This window comes from Idiotropiscis lumnitzeri, chromosome 16 (assembly GCF_059441095.1).
Source record: "Idiotropiscis lumnitzeri isolate Australia: NSW breed Sydney's pygmy pipehorse chromosome 16, RoL_Ilum_1.0, whole genome shotgun sequence".
NCBI classification, from domain to species: Eukaryota; Metazoa; Chordata; class Actinopteri; order Syngnathiformes; family Syngnathidae; genus Idiotropiscis; species Idiotropiscis lumnitzeri.
Genome location: NC_142406.1, coordinates 9,563,695 through 9,587,373, shown reverse-complemented (window position 1 = coordinate 9,587,373; position 23,679 = coordinate 9,563,695). Strand labels below are relative to the sequence as shown.

The window sequence follows — 23,679 nt, the reverse complement described above, 5'->3', positions numbered from 1 at the left end:
AATAGAATAAAAAGACCTGTCATCGAGTGACTGGACAACACCCTAACACTGAGTGACTCATTGCTTATTGCCACGCTTCAAGGTTACCTGAATCAGGACTGGTCCAAATCCAGCAGTGCACTCGCTACTTAATTTAAGTTCTGCTAGTATAATTTTATTACATATTAGATGATGTAAGTGAGAAAAAAAATGACAGTAAAATACCATAGTGGTACATAAATGAGGGAATACTGGATATTCTGTAAGCAAAAATGACTAGACTATTTTCTGATTTTGTTAAAACGCGGCAATGTCTCAGTGAGGAAAGCAGCATAAATCCGAGATCACCTATTGCCGGGTTAATCTTTGCTGTCCGATTTAAATTGAACAAATTTGCAGGCAGATGATATACCTGCATCACTGCACGACGGATTCTGAAGGCCTTGGACAGATAACATTGAACTGTAGACACATATTCTAAAAACCGGATTAAAAATAATTTGCGTGTAATATTAGTTTCGACTTTAGTCATACGAATGATGTGACTCATTCATGACTTGGAAAATATAATTTCAGTCACAAGTGAATCTTTTGTCTTACTCAGCAATAACTACCAAATCAGCAGAACCACAAACTTATTAAAAACGTCCTTGAAGTAATGTTTTAGCTTGAACACATTGTTTCGCCACAAACTCCTTTGAGAAATGAGCTCATCATCCCATATAAAATTTTACTGACTCTTGTTTCCGGCCATTTTCATTAATTTCTCACGAAACACGAGATGGATATTGGGAAGCAGATCAAATGATTCTCCTTCTAAAGCCAGCACTATGAAATTACAGTTTTGTCAGCTCGTTATCCCACACTTTTAACGCTGGTTTGCACGTGTGTGTGCACATTACTCACGACGAAGCAGTGAACTTGGCATCACTGCGATGAGCACTAGCAACAAGGGCACAGCGCATTCCCGGTGATGGCTGACAAGCCTTGTGAAATGTCACAGGCCGAAGTGGCGTTCAGGTCTGACACAGAAGGGAGTGTGTGACACATGCCATGCCTTGCATATGTTCTATATCTGACTGTATCAGCAAGAGAGAGTTCACAAGCCCCAGATAGAAGATGTGAACGTTAAAATACAGATTCATTCTGACAATCTCATTCTCTTAATAGCAAAAAGGTACTAGGAATTGTCTCACCTTGAGAGTGGAATAAAATCTCCCCATGACGTCATTATGCATGCAGCGATCCCCTGTGTAGCTGTTGTACAAATACTTGTGCTTTAAATAGAGTGAGGTACCAAACGAGTTCAGCAACAGGTACTGGCCTGATAATGACCCGGGTGGCAGTAAAACATTGAACAGATAGAATAGAGGTTGACGAGAGTCACATGCAACATCATGGGGAGAACCAGGGTCTTTATATATCAGAATTAAAAAAAAGAATTCTGTCAATTGTCTTGGAGCCTAGATATATCAATTATTTTTTAGGATTGATTTGAACTATTCCAGATGTGTGCCTTGCTCAGGGCAGGACTGGCCATCTGGCATAGCGGGCATGTGCTCGCTGGGCTGGCATCATCAGGCAATTAATTAATATTTTTTAATTCATACATTTTTAAAGAATTATTTTCCCCCATTTTTTTTCTCCAAGAGCCTGGTGATCTGGCAGCACATTAAGCCATTTACAAACTATCACTATCATTGGCAGAGGTACACGGTAGGCAGGAGTGACAATGTCCATTTATATACACATTCTTGTTCAACACATTCATAATGCAGGCAGGAACAAAGCTGAAATAAATAGCATTTTTTTAGAATTGAAAAGAATTCATATATTATTCTGTTATTGTGGGTTTTTTTCAATGTGATTTGAAAGAATGAGCCACCAATTGCTAGCTGACGGTGGTTATAGTTGTTCGTCGAATAGTTCAGTCCAGCCCTGGCCTTGCTCAAGGGCACTTCAACATTTGCCATGAACTACACGAGCATCCCCTTCGACACCTTGTTGCAATTCAGGAGGGATTTGAACCATGACCCTCAGGCTCCAAAGCCCAAGTCCTTACGGGTGAGATGTGAAACGGGATTTACTGTTTCGTCGCCTTGCCAAAAATAATACACATCTGGATCATTACCCTCTGGATAATGACATCACTGATTCTTGTCCAGTATACACAAAAGCAAATTTGGATCAGCTTGTTTGTGATTCTTTTCCTTGCTATCACAGCTGATCAATTTTGTACAGAACACCGCCCCAGTTTTACAACAACGGACAAAATTATTTTATTTAATAAAACTATGACATACAAATGCATTCATGTCGCTAATTTTGCTCTCATCTATTAATATATTGAACTGCATGACAAAATCCAGAAGATGTCAATTCTTATTTAGAAATGCATTATGAGCATTCTTGGAAGCATATCAACTTATCCAGATTCGTATTTATATAACAAAAACTATTAAAAAAAATTCATGTCTATGTTCTCTTTTTAGGTTGGTGGTTTGATGCTTGTGGCCCATCCAACCTTAACGGCATGTACTTTGTGCAAGGACAGCACGTGGGGAAGGTAAACGGTATCAAGTGGCACTACTTTAAGGGCCCCAGCTACTCACTACGAGCCACGGCCATGATGATCCGCCCGCTGGAATTCTCCTAGCCGTAAAACCTCCAAATGGCTATTTAGCACATTAGTGGGACGCTTCCAGTTTTGTCCTCATCTCATTTCACCTGCCATGCTTCATAACCTTTTCCTCCACAATGAACCCAGAAGCAGCCGTGGGGAAGAAAACAGAGGGAGGCATGATTTATGTTCCTGACCAGATTAACACGCTTGTAATTATTTAAGAACACAATAAGTCAAGTGTGTTTATCCCCGAACTGGGACTATGTGCATGTTTTCAAAACACGGATCAAGAAAATGAGGATTTTTCTTGCGATTTGTACGAATGAGGACGTTCTGAAATGGACGGAGCGATTGATGGCAGAGCAGCGAGGACTCACAAACTGCAGGACAGAACTGATCTTTTATGCTCTGGTGACACAACTCACATATTTGATTTTTTTTTTTGTATTAAACTGTTGCTCACAGAAAAAAAAGTTGAAATTGTTATAATGTTGTTTTTAAGTATTCATCTCGTACGACAACTGTATACAAGTATCCACCATCACATGAATGTCTATTACAGTGTTATAAATCCATATTTTCATTATGAACGAGCTATATTTTACTAATGATAATATTCAATGGCAAAGTCTTGTGGACGTGGAGCAATGAATATTTAGTCCCATCCAAACTGAAAATAAACCAAAATGGCGATTCGACAAGAAGCTATAACCATCCTCTGAGCGATAATACCCAACAGACTGGGACATTGAGAATGTCATTCACCATTAAAACAACGATAAGGGCTTATATTAAGCTAGTTGCGAATCATAATGTCAATTAACTGAGAAAAAGCAAGTGTTTTTATTTGGAAACGTCAGCATGACACGTTTCCCATTAATGCCGCTGGGGTTGCGTATGAGGGATGTAAAGTCATTGTTCAAATTCTTCATATGAACGAACATTTCAAAACGTTTACCTTACGACAACAGAATGTGTCAGGATTCATCGAAGGAGCATGGAGGAAGATCTGGAACTTGTAAAGCTACCACTGACTTGTTCGCATAACGTTTGGATCATTGAATGTGTTTGTATATATAAAATCAGCTTTCCAGAGGAAAGATGATTTTTTTTTTTTCCCTGTCGGCTTAACAAAATGAAGATAACACATGAGAAGTGTCTCACTGACAACTCTGCTTTTACCTCATTAAACTGTAGATTTGCTGATTTATTTAAACATCTTTTTGTAACATGTGGTCAGTGTTGTGTTGCTACCAAATAAAATGTGATGCACCAAGATTTCAACCCTGGACTGGGCTTTTTATACCACATCAGTTGTGATAATATGTTTCTGCTTACATGTTTTTTTCTGATTGCTCGAGCATATTTTTTTACAATTTTTTTTTTTTTTGCAAAACTCTTCACACAAGAAAACCTTTCAACCAAATCGGTTAGTAGTCATAATTCCGTAAACTCAATTTTTTTAATTTACTGTGAACAACAACACAAACACAAAACTGCGTTTTTTCCACATTTTGTTCCTTTGATGTCAGTAATTTTATTTCCTACTCTCCTTCCTTCACCTTCTTGTCTTCTCTCTCTTGCTTCGTCACCTTTGCATCTGCTTCCGTCTCATCCTCTTAATTCTCACCCTTCCTGCTCCATTGTACTCCCTGTGGTTTATTTATAGCGCTCAGGCTGATTGCAAAGTCGACTAATTATTTAAAGCAGTTCTCTCCTGTGACACTGTGGCCAGACAGTTTGCAGAATAGTGTAAAAAAAATAGCCAGAAATGTGGCAGAATATTTTTGCAACGTTTGCAAGGCGTTTACAGTTCCACAAACTCATCCCTCAGTGCCATTACGCCAATGAAGGACATTCACCTAAATCGATAAAGAAAAATTTTTTGTTCCAGTCAAACCAGGTGGCACAAAGCTAGCTTCCTCGTCGCACATATAATAGAGTTTCAAGTACATAATGGTGCCAATGACGGCTTGCCAAAGTGCCCCAAAAAAAAAATGCTGTCAGGACTTGTAGTGCCTCTTCATTGCTGAGATTCCAGGGCCTAATCAGAGGTGAAACAAATTACAGCAGCCTGCGAAGCACAATGTGCCCGTCAGCACCTGGACTGACCCAACACCCTCGCTGGAATGTGTTCAATAGTGGCGTGTGAAGAGCCGCCATACAAGTTGGCAAACAAGCATTTGGCCTTTCTTGGTGTCAGGAGATGATGCTGTGTTTAAACATTCCCCTCCATATGTCCTTTTACAGCCTCATATGCGGAAATTGATTATTTCTTCTCAGATTAAGAAAATCTGAGGCAAGGCCTGTGTAGGAGGAAATTTCAGCCTTTTTCTGAATGCATAAAGCGTAACTCTGATTCTGATAGCACAATTATTAAAACAATAAATATCTACCACAGGCACACTCCTTCGGAAAAATATTCTCATTTCTGGATAATATTTACACTATCGTGCCAACTGTTTGGTCACACTTTCACAATGGAAATCATCTTGAGCGCGATAAATAAAGAAGTGAGCCAAATTAGAGATATCCTTACATTTTGGTTCAGGTTAGTTCCGCTACTTTGAAAATATTAGCCCCATAATTACAAAGACTTTGACTGGACAAATTGTGATCATGTGACTCCCGCCAAGACATGGAGGGAAGAGAGGGGCCAAATTCCTCATTTCTTGTGGCCGGTTTTAAAACCTAAGGTCACGCATCGTGACAGGTGATTTTTGTAACAAATTTTGGGGCAGCTTAGCCGATGAAACTTTTAACTTTGCGGACAGATACCGATGTGGCTCAGTGGGTTGCACGCGTGTTTTTGGACGCATGAGTGTTGGGATCAATTCATGTGCTGGGACAATCTCAGGAATGGAGTTTTTGGCTAAACTTTATAGCCACCGTGGGAAAAAAGGCACACTGCGTGGAAGCTAAATTTACCTTTAAAACCGCACTGATTGTTTTAAAAGCTGCCGTCACACATTCTTACATTTGACTTTTTACTCAATTTTATAACCATTAAAAATTAGGATCCTCTGTCGCTTGTGGTGTAGTGGTACACTTGCCTGATTGATGTCTGCGCAGTCACGGTGTGTTACGGTTGTTCGTTTGTCATGTGACCGGCTGGCGACCAGTTCATGATGTAGTCCGCCTTTCGCCTCAAATCAACTGGGATAGTCTCAAGCACATCGCCATGTTCCTGTACAGCAGGTGTTGAAAATAAAAATGGTCATACATCCTGACAGCTGCATTATTCAACTGAAATTTAGGACAGCTGTCATAAAAATGAACTGCTTGGCTATTCCTTTGAATCTTTAAGTGCTCCTTTGAAAGCCTGAATGATTAAGAACAGCAGCTATCTACGTGGCTCATTGGGTTGCGCTGCAGATTTTGGATGAAGGGGTTTGGGGATTGATTCCTCTGCTGGCACAATCGCATGAATGGAGTCTTTGACTTGATTTTATAGCCATTGTTAAAAATGGGCACACTGCTTGGAAACTAAACTCACCCACTTTGAAACTCCGTTTTATTACCCGAGGTCCCACATTCTTACGTTGGATTTGATTTTGACTCAATTTTATAACCGCTATTAAAATCAGGACACTGCATGGGAAGCAAAACCCTCCTTTGAATTCCTGACTGCTTTAAAAGCCATTGTCACACATCCTATGTCGCTGGTGGTGTATGCGGTACACTTGCCTGATCGATTTACGCTCAATGGCGGTGTCTGCGGTAATTCGTCGCTGTGTTTGTCCCGCGACTGGCTGGCGACCAGTTCAGGGTGTAATCTGCTTTACACCTGAAGTCAGCTGGGATAGGCTCCAACAACGTCCCTGTACAGGATAAGCAGTGTTGAAAATGCAAATGGTCACACATCTTGACAGCTGAAATTTTCAACAGAATCTTGGGATAGCCATCAAAAATCTTGACCGCTTGGAGATTCATCACTTTCGAAACTTTAAACACACCTGTGAAAGCCTGATTGATAAGGAACTCCAGCTGTCTATGTGGCACAGTGGCTCGCACCCTTGACTTTGGAGTAAGTCACATATGTGCAAGTCACAAGTTGGAACTGTCAAGTCCCTATTCACTGTGGAAAAAATATCAACCATCAAATTTCTAGCAAGTCAATTCATTACTTGGTTCAAGGAAGTCGCAAGTCAAGTCATAAAATCTTGCACAGTCACAACATGGATTGACAGTAAAATATTTTTCACAGATCATATTATAAAAGTACATTATCTCTAAAACATTTACATCTCTAAAAATTTAATGAAAAAACAATCAACTCCAAAAATGAATGTTTACAATGAAATTGTTTAGTAGATGTCATCTGCACGTTTCAAACATTGCATGTTGCATGTCTTTTTCCTAGTTTCATCAAAACCATTATCCTTGAATGCAAAGACGTCTCCACATCTTGTGGTGTTTATATTTTGCAGAATAGAAGCTACTTTTGAAGTGCACGTCATTTCACGTCGTTATTAGAATGCAGGGGGGGGGGTGTTGCATAACTATGTGAACGGAAACTCCACCGTCAAAACAAACGTTTCGGACAGTTATCACACTCCTTGTTACGTTAATTAGCGAAACTTAAATGTTCACAATTACATATGTTTTAGTGGTGCCACACCAGTGTTCGTATTGTTAGCTAAACCGCAACGATAGCTCACCTGTTCGTGTGTTTAATAATGACGACGAAGTTGGACGTTGTCGTTGTTGTGTTTTGATTCCGAGAGGGGAAAACCCTGAATTTTGCCATCCTATTTATTTATTTATTTTTGTCAACGTCTTGGACAAAATAATACATTAATTGATTCTCGTAGTTGCTCCGACGCTGTTGGCGTTTGGCCAGGTTGGCGTGAATGAACAAACCACGCCCCTTTTTTTATTCCTCTTTCTCGTCATATTAAAGTCCAAGTCGATTTAAATCAGCTTTTTTTTTTTAAAATAAATTATTTTCATATTTTTGGCAAGCAATTGACGAATCCTAAAATTAGCAACACTTAATCGAGTCAAATCTTATGACTCGAGTCCCCATCTGTGCTGAGACAATGTCAGAAATATTATTTCCCCCCCCCTCAATTTTATTGCCATTGTTAAAAACAGGCACACTGCTTGGAATCCAAACTCGCCTTTCAAACCATACTTTGAAGCTCTGCCTGTTTTAAAACATTTATTTGAAATGTTATTAACATTTCTGCTCTTCCCTTATGAATATTCATTTTTTATTATTTTTAAACAAAACAAACTTCTTTGGATATTTGAATATCAATCGACATTAAATGTTGAACCCACTGCCAATAAATATAGCATCCTCTCCGGGGAAAGAAGTTGACTTGGGCCATAGTCAGCAGTTTAAATGTTGGATATAATTGGAACAATTATAATGAGTCACCCAAGCAACTGCGCCAACATCTGGTGAATACTTTGGTATATGACGTAATGTTAATGCATTTTAATATTGAATCTCATTTCCCATTGGTCATTAATGATCATTAGTGAACGTGACCTCTCAAAACAAATTTTATTCTAAAGCTAAAACAGCTGAAGAGACTCTCTTTGTCGTTCATTTCCTGACATTAACGTGAGTCCATCAGTGCTGATCTCTTTCAGCACATCAACTAAAGCTGCGCCCCCTCAGTCGTGCTCGAAACCATTAAGCAGTTATCAGTGACACGGGGAAAGATGTCTAACATTAAACAGCACTATTCATAGCTTCAACAACCGTAAACACTTGCCACTCTAAAATGCTTTTGTTTTATCATATTCCTTCCTCTTCAGCTTCCACCCTCTTCATAGTGTAAAACACCGTCATGGAAGCTGTCCTATAAATCTAAACCAGGAACTTTTAACTTTCCCTCCATGTCTAATGAGTCCATCTGGTTTCAGTAATGCTCTCTGTCCTCTTGTTGGACTCTTAACTGGTGACCATGACCCGCCCAGCCTCTTGGTTGGTCCTTTCTGATCCACACTTTGGATTTGATTTAATTTTGTCCGACAAACTAATCTTTCTTTTTTGAGGGCCAAACACTAACACATCACTTCTTCATAAGTGGATAATACAGAGGTTTACATTTGCTCGCTGAGGTCAAAAAGTACAAGACAACACGAGGCCACACTGTTTTGACTAAGAACCTTATTTTACTGTAAATCATTTGTGCATTTATTCTTATGAAACGTCAGCAACTTTCTATACATGCATTAGTTTTCCATATCACTTATTCTCATTGGTTGTGGGTGAGTAGGTACAACCTGGCTTGGTTAAAAGCAATCACAGACAAACTTTCATTAAAAAAAAAAAAATTATTAATTATATTAATACAATTATATTTTGATGCTGGTTGAGTTGGAAATAGTTTCTAAAAAGATTATGGTTATGAACCTGAATACACACAAATTCCCCAAATGAAATAGTGCTCTGTATTAAATATAAAATGTTTTGAAAATGACCTATATTTCATTCATCGAGTGACTCACCGTCATTCTTGCATCTAAAACAGAATAGCTGCATAAAATCCATTTGTTCATTGAATAGAAGAAGAATGACTTTTGTCCTCTCATATACAATTCTTCCTTCGACAAAATGAGAGTAATTATGATTAACAAGGTGTCAGAGGTGTGCACACAAGGGATGCACACAGATTCATACCAGGACAATTAATACTGTACATGCTGCAGGAACAGAGCTCGCCAAACCAAACAATCTGGAAACAAGCAGCGCAAACTAAACAAAGCATCGGCGACACTACAGATGTGAAGTGAAGTGAATTGTGTCAAATTTGGAACAAAGACCACCCAGAACAATTTGACCGAAATAACTCTAAATAGCATACAGTATATGCACGCGTGTACACTCTGCGTACAGAAATAAAATAATATTTTTCCTGTTTTTATTTATTTATTTATGTCTTTATTGGGATGAACTACAATTAATAACAAACAACAAATGTCGTTGTCATCGCATGTGCACAAAGTACAGAGCAACAAAAATGTACTTGCTGTTCTCCAGCAAGGAAGTGACACACTTCACAACAGGTGTTTGATCTTTGAATGGACCAACAGATTTCCATGAATGTCCATCTCAATGCATTTCTGTGATTTTTATTTTGTCCCTCTGTATCTGACACTACTATCCGCTGGTTATCACTGTTAACCTTTGACCTCCCCTCCTAAAAGGGATACTGAGCTCATAACGGCACTACAGTGACCTCTGCTGGTGACACGTTATCCTCACAATGCTCAGACTGCAAATTTCTTTTCATTTCAACGGTTTTAATAAATGGAGATTTATGTTTCCTTCTGAGTACAATCCATTATGGCTATATAAATAATTAAAAAAATGTTCATGACACTTTCTGTTGGCATAGTGATACTAAAAGTGATATTTTGACATCATTATTTCTAATCCAAACAACGCTTTTATCAGCATTCAAGATTATAGCTCTGTTATTAATATAGTCCGGTTTTTTGTTATCATACCAAAATGTTTGTGGGAAATACTAAAGAGAAATATTTTGTCAAAGAATGACGCTGTCATCACTCCATTCGTTCAAATACATTCCAATGCATACTAACTTTTTTTTTTTTATCATTGTTTATTTTGCAAAGAAAATATGTCTGCATGTGCAAACCACGGACAATTAGTGACACAGAACAATGGAAAAATACCGTAAAATACAATGCAACTTCCTGTACGTATTTCACAACAGCTGGAGCTTTAACGGAGTACTTTACGTACAGTATAATTATTTAATAATTAAGTAAATTAAAACACAAATGAATCATATACAGTAGACACCAGACTCAAGTTGGGTCGGAAGACAAAGATTAAAAATGCATTTTAGAACTATTTTAAAGTGAACAGACACATTTGCCTAAAATTTAATGGAAGGTCATTCTAGAAGGAAGGACCAACAACAGAACAGGCGAAGGAGAAAGCCATTTTTTTGCTCTGACTGTCATCCGCATACCAGTGGAAAGAAATTCCATATTTTTGCAGGATGGTACCTCGGGGTGAGCAAATACAATGAAAACAGCGAGGGCCTCAAAACAGAACCCTGTGGAACACCATAACACAGACTGCCAGAGTGGGGCAACCTAGGCTAACACTAAAAGTCCTGCCAGTCAAATAGGATTGAAATAATTCTTGAGCACTACCACGAATGCCCACCGGGTGCTGTAAACGAGCCAGAAAACTACTGTGGTCCACAGTATTGAACGTTGCATTTAGCGGCAACTAAATAAGACGCACATAGACTCCAGTGTCATTTGCCAAAGCATATCATTAAAAGCTGGTAGCAGGGTTGACTCTGTGCAATTGATCATCTTAATACTCGACTGGAAGACATGCTTAATGATGTGGATCATGTTCATCCAAAAATGATTTCAACTGCGTGTGAACCACTTTTTTCCCCAGAATTTTAGAAATAAAAGGCAGCTTGGAAATGGGCCTAAAATTTGACAAACCACATCCTCCAAAAATGTCACCGCCTCAAAGGAACGTGGTCAGAGGAGTCTAATGTGGCCTTTGACTCGAGAGCTCTTTCTGTACCAACCTTGTTAGTGAAAAACTGCAAAAATTGATTGCACATTTCAGGGGAGGAATGTATGCAAATCAGCTGCCGGGGCTTAAGTGCAGGATCGATAGTTTTAAATAGAGTACGTGGATTATATTGATTTGCCAGAGAAAAACTTGACAAGCGTTGTCTCTTTCACTTTGCAGCAGTCTTTCAGGTTTTGGTGAGAGAACTGCCGCGTGTCTTTTTTTCCTTTTTTTTAAATAGAAAGTTTTGATAGACGCCTCCTCCTACTTGATGTCGTCAGTTTCGTCAGCAAGAATAAGGAAGTTAAGAACTTGCCGGGATACAAAATCATGACGAAACAAATACAAGCATATCTCAGGTGGGCGTGATGGAATGTGAAACATCAACCGGCACTTTTGGAAAGTACCATCAAGACCATTTGATACAATTCTGCTGAAAACTTTGTCATAAGCACCCGGCATCAGACAAATTATTAGCTCACAAATTTTGCTCGCTTAATGCCAGATGAGTCACTCTCATCCTCCATGACAGACTGCCAACAGCTGCAACTGCCCATTCGCCTGCGCCAGCTTCTATTTTTAAGATCCAGTCTCCTGGACGAAAAAGAATTAGAAATCCACCTGCAGTGGAGTCTCATGAAAATCAACACACAGACTAAAAATATTTCCAAGACTATTTTCTTAGAACGCACGGAGTGTTTGAATCTGTTTCTTGTGCATCGGTTCGTGTTCCTTCCCAGCTCTCTTGAGTAAACCGTGATCCAAGCTGCATTGCAAGATGAAACCGTTTCATGCATCAGCTGGGGGTCCTCGTCTGCTCCGCATACCATTTTCATTTTCTGGGCAAGAGTTGCCTCATGGTTCTGTGTCTCTCAACTTGACCGATGGGGTCCCTATGTGATCTAAAAGTCCTACATCTTGTCTTTTTGAATGTCATGATCAAATAGATATGCAAATTACTTCCGTTCCCCCGTGTTATAATATTCCAAGTACAAAATCGACGGTCAACATATTTGCAAAATGAATGAGGTGCGTTATTCAATTAAAAGGTTGGTAGATGGTTCATAGCCTCAATACTGGTCTGCTTCTAGTGGCCACTTTGAATGTTGACGTCGGGTAAGCGGCACGGCAATCTGCGATGAAACATGACTCTGTGTCGGGGTGAGCGGCGTCGGGCAAAGGTGCCTGGAACGGAACCGTTGGATAGCTTGAGTGCTTTCAGAGCAGGGAGCTGCAAGTAGAAGCGTAGGCAGCAGCGTTGTTAGCGGGAATTTCTATGCCTTCAATTTGCGTAAGGATGGCGAACCAGAAAACGGGTCAAGCCACTCTATGGAAGGCGTCCGCAAACAAGAACATGAAGAAACTTCGGGCCATCAGGACGGTGTGTGGCCTGGCAAAAAGCTGGCAGCAGTGGATATCAGAGAATGAGAAGAAGCAGGCGGCAGAGCCTTCTGGATGGTCTCCATGTCAGGGAGACTCATCAGAGGAACCCAGAAAGACTTGGATACCGAAGAAATCCGTTCCCAGCCAGAAGTCAGACGATTCTGTGGTTGCTTCGAAAGTCATATCCGACCCTCAAGATTTGCCTCAAGATAGAACCAAGATTGAAGATGCAAACAACTCAGAGGTACCAATGATTTCATCCTCAATCAAGATGAAGCCGCTCCTGAAAACTGTTACAAGTGGGCGGTACGACAGAAGAGCAGGAGTTAAGTTACTGACAAAGGATATTGAGAAAGGCGGATCGGGTGAGGATGCAGACAGGTTGCTAGAAACAAAAGACTCTCCTACTCACCGCAGAAAGTGTTCCAGTGTTGTCTTATCACAAAAGCAAACTGGGATACAAGTGGAAAACGAGGACGGGCCTGGAAAGGAAAATGGCCCAAAGGACGAACAGATTCTTGGATCTGATGCGAAAGACGATAGAGGACCTTCTCGATTAGAAATGGAAACACTAAACATAGACAATGAAGCACCCATAAGTAGCTCAACGAAAGTCTGCGATGGAGAGGAATCAGTGAAACTCAAAAGGCCGCAAATCCTAACGTGAGTAAAACATATCGGCAGACCTCGTCTGGTCTACCATTGGATTATTTGATACTCCCGACGAGCCCTGAACCGCAAATGTTGTTTCCTTACATCTTGAAAAATCTGGCCTGTTTTAACATTTAACCCAACGTATAAAAACAAGAAATCTGGTCGAAATAAGAAGAGTCTGATTTAGTGGTGTAGTTTCGCTTCCTGCGGTATTACAAAAAGCATGTAATCCTATAATCATCCATCTTTTTTTCAGATCCGGAAAGGAAGCTGCGGATGCCAATCGGATCAATGCTCTCTCCAAGAAATACAGCTCTGTTGGGAATCTCAAGAGCCGCTGGCAAAACTGGGCCTCGGAACACACTGATAACCAGAAACTAAACCCCTTCAGTGAATACTTTGACTACGAATACTCCACGTCGCTCCGCCTCCAGAAAGGTCAAGATGGATACGGACGTCCCAAGGAGGGCACGAAAACTGCAGAAAGAGCAAAACGAGCTGAGAAACACATCCACGGAGAGATCTCCGATATGTGTTATGTGATCAGAACTATGGCGTATCCGGATCAAGACGGAAAGACACGAGTGACATTTGGGGAGCTGTTTGATAGATATGTCCGGATCTCTGATAAGGTGGTGGGGATTCTTTTGAGAGCCCGGAAACATGGCAAAGTCCACTTTGAGGGGGAAATGCTGTGGCAAGGACAGGATGATGGCGTGATCATCACTCTGCTGGTGTGATAACATTTTGAGCTTGTAATGTATAAAAAAAAAAAAAAAAAATTCAATGTCTCTTTCTCACACTTTAGTCAACAAAAATATTTGCAATAAAATGTTATAAGTGCCTTTACTAGTCTAAACATGGCATTCTGATTGCGTTTGTGGAATAGAAGCAGCAAAATCCATCCGTTTTATTTATTTTTTTAGTCATCTCAGGGGGCGGCCATTTTGTCACTTTCTGTTGACTGAAAATTACATCACAGTTGCTCAGAGCTTAGCGAACGACCAATCATGGCTCATCTGTTTTCTGAAGCTGAGCCATGATTGATTGTTAGCTGAGGTCTGAGCAACTATGATGTCATTTTCAGTCGACAGAAAATGACAAAATGGCCGCCCCAGAAATGACGAAAAACAAGTGGATTTTACGTTTTATATTCCACAAACGCAATATTACGTGTTACGACTAGCGGGTCTGCATATAACACTTTCTTGATAAGAATTCTTTGGGGTTAACTTCCCCTTTAATTTTAAACAAATTTAAAATATAAATTGACATTTTTGACAATGTAAGCAAGTTGTTTGCCCCAAAACATTTTACTGAGTTGTCTTACTTTTTGTGATTTTCTTTTTTAAAATTTGGGGGCAAAACAACGGACAATTTCAATAGGTTTGTAAACTCAAAGCCAATTTTCACAATAGCAAAACTTTTACAAAAAAATAAATTGAAGAATGATTCATACATACATTTGTTGTAATCAGGATTGATGGGGCAAGAATAATGCAATAAATCAAAATAAAAAAGCAAAATGTTGTGCAAAGGGACGCCAGCATTGTACATTCTGAACTGCATTTGAATTTTTCTGCTTACAGATAAAAATCCTTTTAATCATCTGCTTTTGTCCAAAATAAAATTTCTCTTGTCATGTATTTATGAATCATTCTTAATGGTAAATGTTGTTCACAAAATGTAAGAAATTTTCAAAATGTTTTAAAGTTAAATATCACCAGAGTGACGCACGTGTATTCAGTGGGTATTTTCTCTTATGTTTCTTTTTTTTTTTTTTTATCTTTATAGCTACACATGTACCCAGATCAATCCAGACAAATTTTATTTTTTTTTAAAATTTTTTATAAATGATCTTTTTAACACACAGCATAACAGTGACGATTATTGATTATTGATGACAAAATGAGGCTGACACCTCAGGTTCCTGTTATTTGCTTTAAACACATGTCACTTATTATAGCAACTAATATTAAAATTTGTCAAAATATCATCATAACATATATATATATATATATATATATATATATATATTTACATGAACTACAATTTTTTAATTTTATTTAAAAAAAATTATTATTATGCCTTTATTTTTATTTATTCAGGCCCCTTTAAACATTTTACTGCAATGGAAAAAATGGCACCCACTTCACACGTGGTCTTTGTCAAAGTCACACAAAAAATGCAGGCAGGGCAGGTTCAACACGTATAACAGATCTGCAGATAAGGACTAAAAGCATACCTGAAGCATGTTTTTTCAAGGTGTTAGTTCCTCCTCCATCCATTTGTATCTCCACATCAATTTGAAGGAAGTGCCAGAGCAAAGGTATATCGCTATAAATTGACGCCAAAATAAGCTGGTTTTTACAGTTTAGCCTGACAGACTAATGCTGGAACTTCCGTACGAAGAATACAGACTTGAGCTAAAAGGATTAATGAAAAACTTTTTTCCTGCATTCACACCTTGTAAAACTTTATTGTCAAACATAGAAGGTAAGAAAAGCTGGCTTTTGTTGATCAGATGGTCATAATAATTGAAGTTTTTTTTCCCCCGTCTTCTCTGTTTTCACAGAATGATTTTGACCGTCTTTATTTCACTTCTTGCAATAACTGCGTTGGCTGAAGGTAAATATAAATTATATTTTTTTCGGCTTCATGAGATTGTATATCTACCTAATATTCTTAGATGAAGAGTTTTTATGTGTATTTTTAATTTTGCAGAACTGCCTGACAGCCCAAACTACTCCTACTCCCCTCATGTTGGCTCAGGACAAGGCACGTCATATTCCGTCACTGGCAGTGGGCGAATTACAGGCGTCCGAGTGTGGGAGGCATACAACAACTACATCTATGGGTGAAGAAGTAATTCATATGCAACAACTTAAAACCCAAAGCGTTGTGACAATTTTTTAGTCACAATTTACGACTGGCCTTAAGAATTATTTTTCTTCGTCCTTTCCGTCATGGTTGCCCCAAAAACTACACAGAAAGGCTTCAATATTATTATATTAAATTCATTTAATGTATATATTCCTACATTTCAACAAATTTATTTCTATTATCTTCAGCTTCCAATTTCGCTACGGCTACTCATGGACCGAAGTGACGGGCCGCGAGGTGGGCGAACCGCAGGAGATCCTGCTCTTTGACAACGAGGCCGTTGTGCAGATCTCTGGAACACACGCGCACTACATTCAGTCTATAGTGTTCACGACCAACCGGGGTCGTTCCCTCTACGGGGGTCAGCCTCGGGGACACTCATTCAACATGTACCCCGACAACGAGAAAGCTGAGTTGCGCTTCATCAGCGGCCGCTACCAAGGCGCCATCACCGCCATTGGGGCGCACTGGGGTGTTGTTTCGGAACCATATGGAGTACCACGCATTTACTGAAATCATCTTTTACACAAGGAAACATTTATACATTCCATTAATAAACGATTGGCTGCTCACCTGATGCTCAAGTATTTCGAATGAATTAATGAACCCATCAAAAATGCCATGTTGGATTTTCTCTATTTTATTTTGTCAAGCGCAAGAATTGGATCAAGTTCATTTTATAAACAGATGATTAATGTACTTAAAAATGTATCTGACTGCAGATGATTTTATTTCATGCAACCACTTGACAAAATTCTATTGAGTAAATTCAACAAAAAAAAAAATGTCAGTGTATTATAACTGCAATATTAATAACATTTACTCTTCTTGCCTAATGCTTAACCATTTTGCTCCTTAATTAAATTTTGTGAACTTGTGCAGTAGTTATCACGTGATTAACCACCAATTTGTGAACTTAACTTTGCTTTCTCATCTTATTTTTACCATGATTGTGTTGTTTTGTATGTTGCTTTCAAGGCCAGTCTTTTGCCATTAAACATTTATCAATCAAAGACTGAAAATTTAATACAGCGTATTGGGAGTGAGGCTTTTTAATTATAAATAGAATTTATTTTTTAAAAAACATTAATGCCGAATAAAATACAATGATCTCATTTTGACTGTTAAGAGCATGCAGTTAATTAAAGATAAAAAATAAATCGGGCCCAAAATGTGTTGACGTGCGTCACACGGAAAGTGCAGGCAGGGCAAGGCAACAGCTGACAAAGAGTTAAAACACACCTGCCACATTTTTTTTTTTTGGGAGCCATAAGTACCTCCCCCACCCATTATTGTCTTCGCATCAACTTAAAGGAAGTGCCAGAAGAAAATATTTCTCGTATAAATAAACAGCCAAAATGAATTGGTATTCATTTTAACCCGATGGACTAATGCTGGGACTTCTTAACCGGGAATACACGTCTAATCTGTAAGATTGATCAATTGTGTACTACATTCCTGTAAAGACAATAACAAAATATTTTGAATGTAGCTCCATTGTTGAACCTCCAATTACAGAGAAAATCACCAAACAAGCAACAGGTACGGCTGATGTCTGTTTATTCGCTATCAAGAACGATTTATTCATTATTTCCCTTTTGTTTCTTTTTTTTTTATTATTTTATTTCACAGAATGATATTACTAATCTTGATTGCACTTCTACCAATAACTGCTTTGGCTGACGGTAAATCTGCTTTATTTTACATTACCGTAACTAAAATGGTTGCATATCTCCCTCATATACATCTTTTTTTTTTTTTTTTTGCAGACCATGGTGACAAAGGCGACTACTCCTTCTCTCCTCATGTGGGCTCAGGACGGGGCCGCTCATACGCTATCAAAGGCAAAGGGGCGATAACAGGCGTCCGAGTATGGGAAGCCAACAACAACTTCATCTATGGGTGAATAACTAATTCATAGAGCGCTTCATAATTTTAAAAATCATTAGACTACAGTAAAAAAATAAAACTAAATTTAGTCTGCTTTCTTGTTGCCTGAAAAAAAGTATAGTTTTTACAGTATAAATGCAATGAAGGGGCGTGCATTAAATATTGAAATTTATTTTGACGGTACATTGCAAAATTATTTAAATTATTCTTACTTGGTGCAAACTGCTACATAAAAAGAATTTACAACCATTTAAGGTGTTACATGACTATGTCATATTTCGATGTGATTTGTCTGTTTTAAGATTTTTTTTTCATTTATCCTTATCATGTAAATGATTGAATAGGCCCAAAAAATAAAATAAAAATAAACAACACATATAGGCATCATATTATGACCATATTTGATATTTTCATTCATTTCCTCAATTTATTCTTACTCCACAAATTTGCTAATTTTATCATCCCCAGAATCCAACTTCGCTTTGACTACTCATGGACCGATGTAGCCGGGCGGGAGTTGGGCAAAATGCAGGAGATACTTTTGTTCCGCGACGAGTCCATCGTGCAGATCTCTGGAACACATGCGCACAATATTCAGTCGCTGGTGTTCAAGACCAACCTGGGCCGTTCGCTCTACGCGGGCCAGCCGATGGGCCACTCATTCAACATGTACCCCAGCAAGGAGAAGGCGGAACTGCACCTCCTCAGCGGCCGCTTCCACGGTGCCATCACCTCCATCGGGGCGCACTGGGGCGTTTTGTCTGATCCTTATGAAACACAGTACAAATACTACTAATGCGCATCATGTGCGCTGGAAATATTTATACTTAATAAAATATTTACCATCCCTGCTGATGCTTCACCATTTAACCCCTTAATAAAATTTCTGTCCAAAGTGAACATGCGATAACGACCCAACTTTGTCATATCCTGGCTCCGATTGTGTTTTCTGAAATGATTTTATTGTTTTGAATGCAGCCATGTAGGCCAATAAATTGTCATTTCATAATGAGTAAACAAAGTCAGAAATCTTCATGTGTTGTGTGAGAGCCTTTTTAAATGAATAAACGATATGTGCTGTTATTTATCTTTCAAAATATATGAATGCCTGAAAAAATACAGTGAGCTCAGTTTCACTGTTAAACTCCTTTAGAACCATTGACGGCTAAAGACGTCAAAGATTCATTCTTTCTTACTCGGCTGCGAGTGAATGAGTTATTAAATATGCCCAGTTAAAAATCAGTATAGTTGACTCAGGCTTTGTGTTCCGTGCACAAATAATTAATGCTACCCACAAAAAGCACTAAAACTATTACATTAGTATCTCGATAGTGAGGCAGTGCTTCGCACAAATTATTGAGGATCGTTTCCAAGACAGAATCCGAAAATGAGTGAATTTGCGAACAGGAGTCCACTTTATATGCCTTTCTGTGACTCTTCCAGTCTTGCTATATCTCCGTCGCAACCTGCTCATGACAGCCTGTGACACACCTGTTGTGAGTTTTACTGTTTGGCTACTTGCTAATGAACCGTTGTGCAAGAACATGACCGAAATATTGAATAGTTGAACCTTCATTCAAAAATTGTGAGGAGGTCACATATTGTTAATCTGTGAGGTATTTTCGGTTCATCCTGAAAGTGAACAAACATCTCTCATTTTTTGTGAGTATATTTTTAGAGTGAAACGTGCACTCACCTTTTTGTGTTTGACATAAGTCTTGTTAATTTCAGTCGACGGGTCGTTTGTAATATTTATCTTTTATGCCGTTGTGGCATTGCCAACCAAAACAGATTGTTTTCGTGTTGGTGCAGAGTTGCAACTTTCAATCGTCGACAAAGTAATCTTCTCTGTCTCATTCGTCTAATAATAAACCCACAAGATAGCAAAACGAGCAACGAAGCCCGCTCTGCGCACTGTATTGCTTGCATATTTAAAGTATTAAGTCGATGAATTAAATGGAATTGTTAAAAACTTGTTTCGGGCTTCTGCAAAGGAAACAATGATAATGAGTCATCCATCCACACCCACAATTATCATAGTTGGAGCTATTGTCAACCAACGACGGTGGCGGACCAGGAAAGCGGCCACCTTGCGCATATTAATTGATTTCCCCGTACTGTTTCAACCAGGATATAGTTTTTGTTGCTCATCAGCATTGTGGCACACTCGAGTCTTGTTTATAAAGCTGTTCTCATAGTCCGAACGAAAGAGTTGGAGGTGCACACGCAGATTGTTCAGCTCTTGCTTGGAAAATCTGTGAGTAGAATTTTTTTTTTTCCTGACAGGTTATTAGAATTAAACAATTTATTGTTTATTTATAACTTTATAGCATACACGTAGGTTACAATATATTGCGATTTCTGCCTAGGTAGATGCTGTTGCATTTGCAGCGTGATCTGACAACTTCAACAGGTAACATACGAGGCTGCTTAAATACCTCACAATACAGATTTGACTAAAACCAAGAAATGAATTAAAAGTGTCAATATTTTTATTTTTTTTTACAGAATGGACAAAATTGTAATCGCCACTGCGCTCTTTCTATGTGTGTTTCACAATGGTGAGTTATTAAATTCAGATTTATGTACACAAATTAATATTTGTCTGTTTGACATATTGGTAGATTGATTTTTATTAATATAATAAAATAAAATAAAATAAAATAAAATAAAAAACTATTTGACCAGCAGGAATACTTTGTGTTTAAGTAAGAATATAATTCCATTTTTTTTTGTTCTTTTTGGAGGAAGTACCTGATCATTATTGTTTGCCCCATATATATATATAGATAGATAGATAGATAGATAAAACTGATTCTGTTTCTTGTTACAGATGAATAATTAATAATTAATTAATAACAATATTCAAATTCCCAAACAACTGCTTATGATATAAAAATACTTCGCTTGAGTCACCAAAAAATACATCAACTTATATTGTGATTATGTACTTTTAGGCACTTACATCTTTATCGTATCACTAATTTAATTGGCTAAAAGTATTGAAATAGGGTGGAGATATCATCCTTGTCAGCTGTGCTCATCAAAGTCCCAGATGAGAGAAAGTTTAACACTTAACAAAAGCGAATGACTGTCACTTTTGACGTCTTTTTTTTTTTTTTTTTCATTCCAGCCCAGGCCGAGAAGTACGCCTTCTCCAAACCAGTCGGCCCCGGGGGAGGAGATCCATTCACCCTCGGTGGCGAGGGGTCCATCACTGCAATCCGGGTATGGGAGCAATACAACAACGCCATCACTGGGTAAATACACGACAAATGTGATCCGATTGAACAATTTGGTTGTTATTGTAACAAGTCTGAACTCATATTTGTTTCGTTATCAGGATTCAATTCCGCTACGGTGGCACATGGTCAGATATAGTTGGCAGAGAAACCGGAGATGCCAAGGAGATGGAGTTGTTCCAGGGTGAATCCATCAATCAGATTTCTGGAAAATTCAACAACGTCATTCAGTCGATCGTGTTCGTCACCACGAAGGGCCGAACACTGCACGCAGGGCGGATCACCGGCCATTCGTTCAACATGTACGCCCCCAACAAGGACGCTGAGTTGGTCCTCATCAGCGGCCAAGTCAGGGGTTCCAATCGGTTCACGTTCTTTGGGGCACATTGGGGCACACCGCAGTTTTACGTATAATTTGAATGGAACCTTTCCTCAACTTTGCTCTTTAAAATTAAAATCAAGAAGTTTAGAGCGATTATGGGCATTTAAAAAAAAAAAAAAAAAGATGGGTTCTGAAAGTAAAAAAGTTTGTTTCTTGTCCCTGTAAGAATTTTGAAAGAAATGCATTTGCTTTATTATTTTGCAATTTTCCCATGTCAGAATTATAAAACATAAATTTTGCCTATTTATATTCATGTTTCCTAATTATTTATGAAAACATGAACACAATCAATGTCTTCTCATAAAATGAGGATAATTAATTATGAAAAATAAAAGACAATAATATTATTGAAGGTCATTTGCGCAAATTTGTTACATTAGAACTGTTGATCAAACTTCTAGCCGATCGCATTAATCGGTACCAATGAAGTAGCTCCCACTTTCACAAACCTTGGTGATAATAGAATTCTCTAAAGCATTGTCTCACATTTCCGTTTTTTTTCTTAAAATTAAAAAAATATATAAAATACAGTGTTATGTCATTATGACATAAAATAGATTGGTCCAAGAAAGAAATATTATTTGGGTGTATTCACCAACAACAAGATGAGTGCAATTTTTCCACACATTTTAATAAAGCCAAATTTTTAGGCATAACATCATTTCCCAATTTTACTCGTTATCATTGATTCTCTGCAAAGTTGTGAAATTAATGGAATTTTCATTTTACGACAATAAAAATGTCTTGGCATATTTTGCTGTCATTGGACTTGGCACCATTCGGTTTCCATGTACTTTTGAATCCTGACTCCGGTCGAGCCAGTTCAGTTCAGGCCACTTTTAGACAGCCATTCACACGGACACACTCAGATCACTCCAATGACAGCATAAAAGATATTTCTCGAAACAGTGACCATGCAAAACTGGAAAACCTGTGATGAGGTTTAAATCTAGAGTGGCTTGGTTAGAAACATTGGTCGGGTTTGTCCTAAAATGGTTCAGATCCTGCTTGGAGGAAAGAGGATACTTTGTGACCAGTGTAAGTTTGGAATCTGATCGAATGGCCACGACGTGTGGGATCCTTCAAGGGTCAATCCTTGAACCCCTTTAATTCAGCATTTAGCTGTCGTGCTGCACACAAACTGAATAAGCTGCCAACAGAAGTGAATTTACGGCCAAGTTTTAATGCTTTTAAATCCAAGTTTCCCCATACCTATAATTAAGGTCTTCGTTTAAAGCATTTCTATAACAGATTGTTCCAATATCTTATTCTTGGCTTCTTGTGCTGTTGATGTTCTTTTAGAAATTTTAGTAAACTTTTTTTATTTCTTTACTTTGCTTTTAAATGTCTTAGAATCTTCTGTTCGCATAGACTTTTTTTGCTTCACTTTTAGAAACCTTGTGAAAACAAGAGTGCTCTATAAATAAAACTGCCTTGCCCTTGTTTAATATGGAAGAAGGAATGCCATCAGTTTTGTTAGTTTTTTGTTCATGAGATTATTCCTGACACTTTTACAATAACAAACTACATCATAAAATCCTAAAATATTGTTTGTTGACATAATGCATGAACCATGCAACACAAAGCAGCAGAATAGTCCTGCCGGGCCAGAGCCAGGCCCTCAATATAAATTAATGCAATTTAAGATAAACTGCTGTCCTTTGCTGTTAATTTTCAAATAAATTATTTTAGATTAAGTCATAATATTCCTTTGGTTATCATATAGCTAACGTGAAGGTCATGCTAACGTCTGCTAGCTGACCTTGGTCATTAACACAAAAGTTATAGTATATTTACTAAGTAAACTAATTAAATAAGAATAAAATTAAAATAATAAAAAAAATATCAAAGACTTTATTTTACATCTAATATGCAAGTATATTTAATATCAGAAATTTCATTTTGTTATTGATGTGAAACAGGAACTGTCATACGTCAAATACTTTTGATCAAGTTATACTCGACAAGATGACCTTAACTACTATACATACTTATTTTATTTTAATATTCGCCTGAACAGTGGCCTATATACTCGATACAAATCCCAATTTATGGAATAAGTGACTGCTGCGCTAGTCTGAAACGCTCAGACTACATTTCCCGTGATGCT

At 38.2% G+C, this 23,679-nt stretch overlaps 5 protein-coding genes across 7 annotated transcripts in view; all 5 read left to right on the top strand.

Annotated features, from left to right (window-relative positions):
* angpt1 (angiopoietin 1) overlaps positions 1-3,880 on the top strand; it is a 37,202-nt gene extending 33,322 nt beyond the window's left edge. Inside the window, exon 9 of the mRNA XM_088318902.1 lies at positions 2,472-3,880. Coding sequence (XP_088175028.1) covers positions 2,472-2,635 — 164 coding nt within the window. The 3' untranslated portion in view covers positions 2,636-3,880. The remainder of the gene's footprint in view (positions 1-2,471) is intronic.
* An 8,552-nt stretch (positions 3,881-12,432) lies between these two features.
* Positions 12,433-13,912, top strand: abrab (actin binding Rho activating protein b). Its single transcript, XM_088278680.1, has 2 exons — positions 12,433-13,181; positions 13,429-13,912. The coding sequence occupies exons 1-2, from the start codon at positions 12,433-12,435 to the stop codon at positions 13,910-13,912; spliced, it is 1,233 nt and encodes a 410-aa protein (XP_088134806.1).
* A 1,483-nt stretch (positions 13,913-15,395) lies between these two features.
* On the top strand, positions 15,396-17,068 carry LOC148321291 (zymogen granule membrane protein 16-like). 2 transcript variants are annotated; one of them, XM_088319215.1, is made up of 4 exons: positions 15,396-15,501; positions 15,748-15,800; positions 15,897-16,029; positions 16,244-17,068. In XM_088319215.1, exons 1-4 carry the CDS (start codon positions 15,425-15,427, stop codon positions 16,566-16,568), a joined length of 588 nt encoding a protein of 195 aa, XP_088175341.1. In that variant the 5' UTR covers positions 15,396-15,424; the 3' UTR covers positions 16,569-17,068. The 2 variants fall into 2 exon arrangements, with proteins under 2 accessions (XP_088175341.1, XP_088175342.1); XM_088319216.1 differs by lacking the exon at positions 15,396-15,501 and adding an exon at positions 15,508-15,668.
* A 165-nt stretch (positions 17,069-17,233) lies between these two features.
* LOC148321290 (zymogen granule membrane protein 16-like) lies at positions 17,234-18,980 on the top strand. Its single transcript, XM_088319218.1, has 3 exons — positions 17,234-17,740; positions 17,825-17,957; positions 18,414-18,980. The coding sequence occupies exons 1-3, from the start codon at positions 17,689-17,691 to the stop codon at positions 18,739-18,741; spliced, it is 513 nt and encodes a 170-aa protein (XP_088175344.1). The 5' UTR covers positions 17,234-17,688; the 3' UTR covers positions 18,742-18,980.
* Positions 18,981-19,992: 1,012 nt separating this feature from the next.
* Positions 19,993-22,321, top strand: LOC148321289 (zymogen granule membrane protein 16-like). 2 transcript variants are annotated; one of them, XM_088278655.1, is made up of 5 exons: positions 19,993-20,202; positions 20,319-20,358; positions 20,454-20,506; positions 21,079-21,205; positions 21,289-22,321. In XM_088278655.1, exons 3-5 carry the CDS (start codon positions 20,455-20,457, stop codon positions 21,599-21,601), a joined length of 492 nt encoding a protein of 163 aa, XP_088134781.1. In that variant the 5' UTR covers positions 19,993-20,202; positions 20,319-20,358; position 20,454; the 3' UTR covers positions 21,602-22,321. The 2 variants fall into 2 exon arrangements, with proteins under 2 accessions (XP_088134781.1, XP_088134780.1); XM_088278654.1 differs by having other exon boundaries at positions 19,994-20,202; positions 20,315-20,358.
* The last annotated feature ends 1,358 nt before the right edge of the window (positions 22,322-23,679 follow it).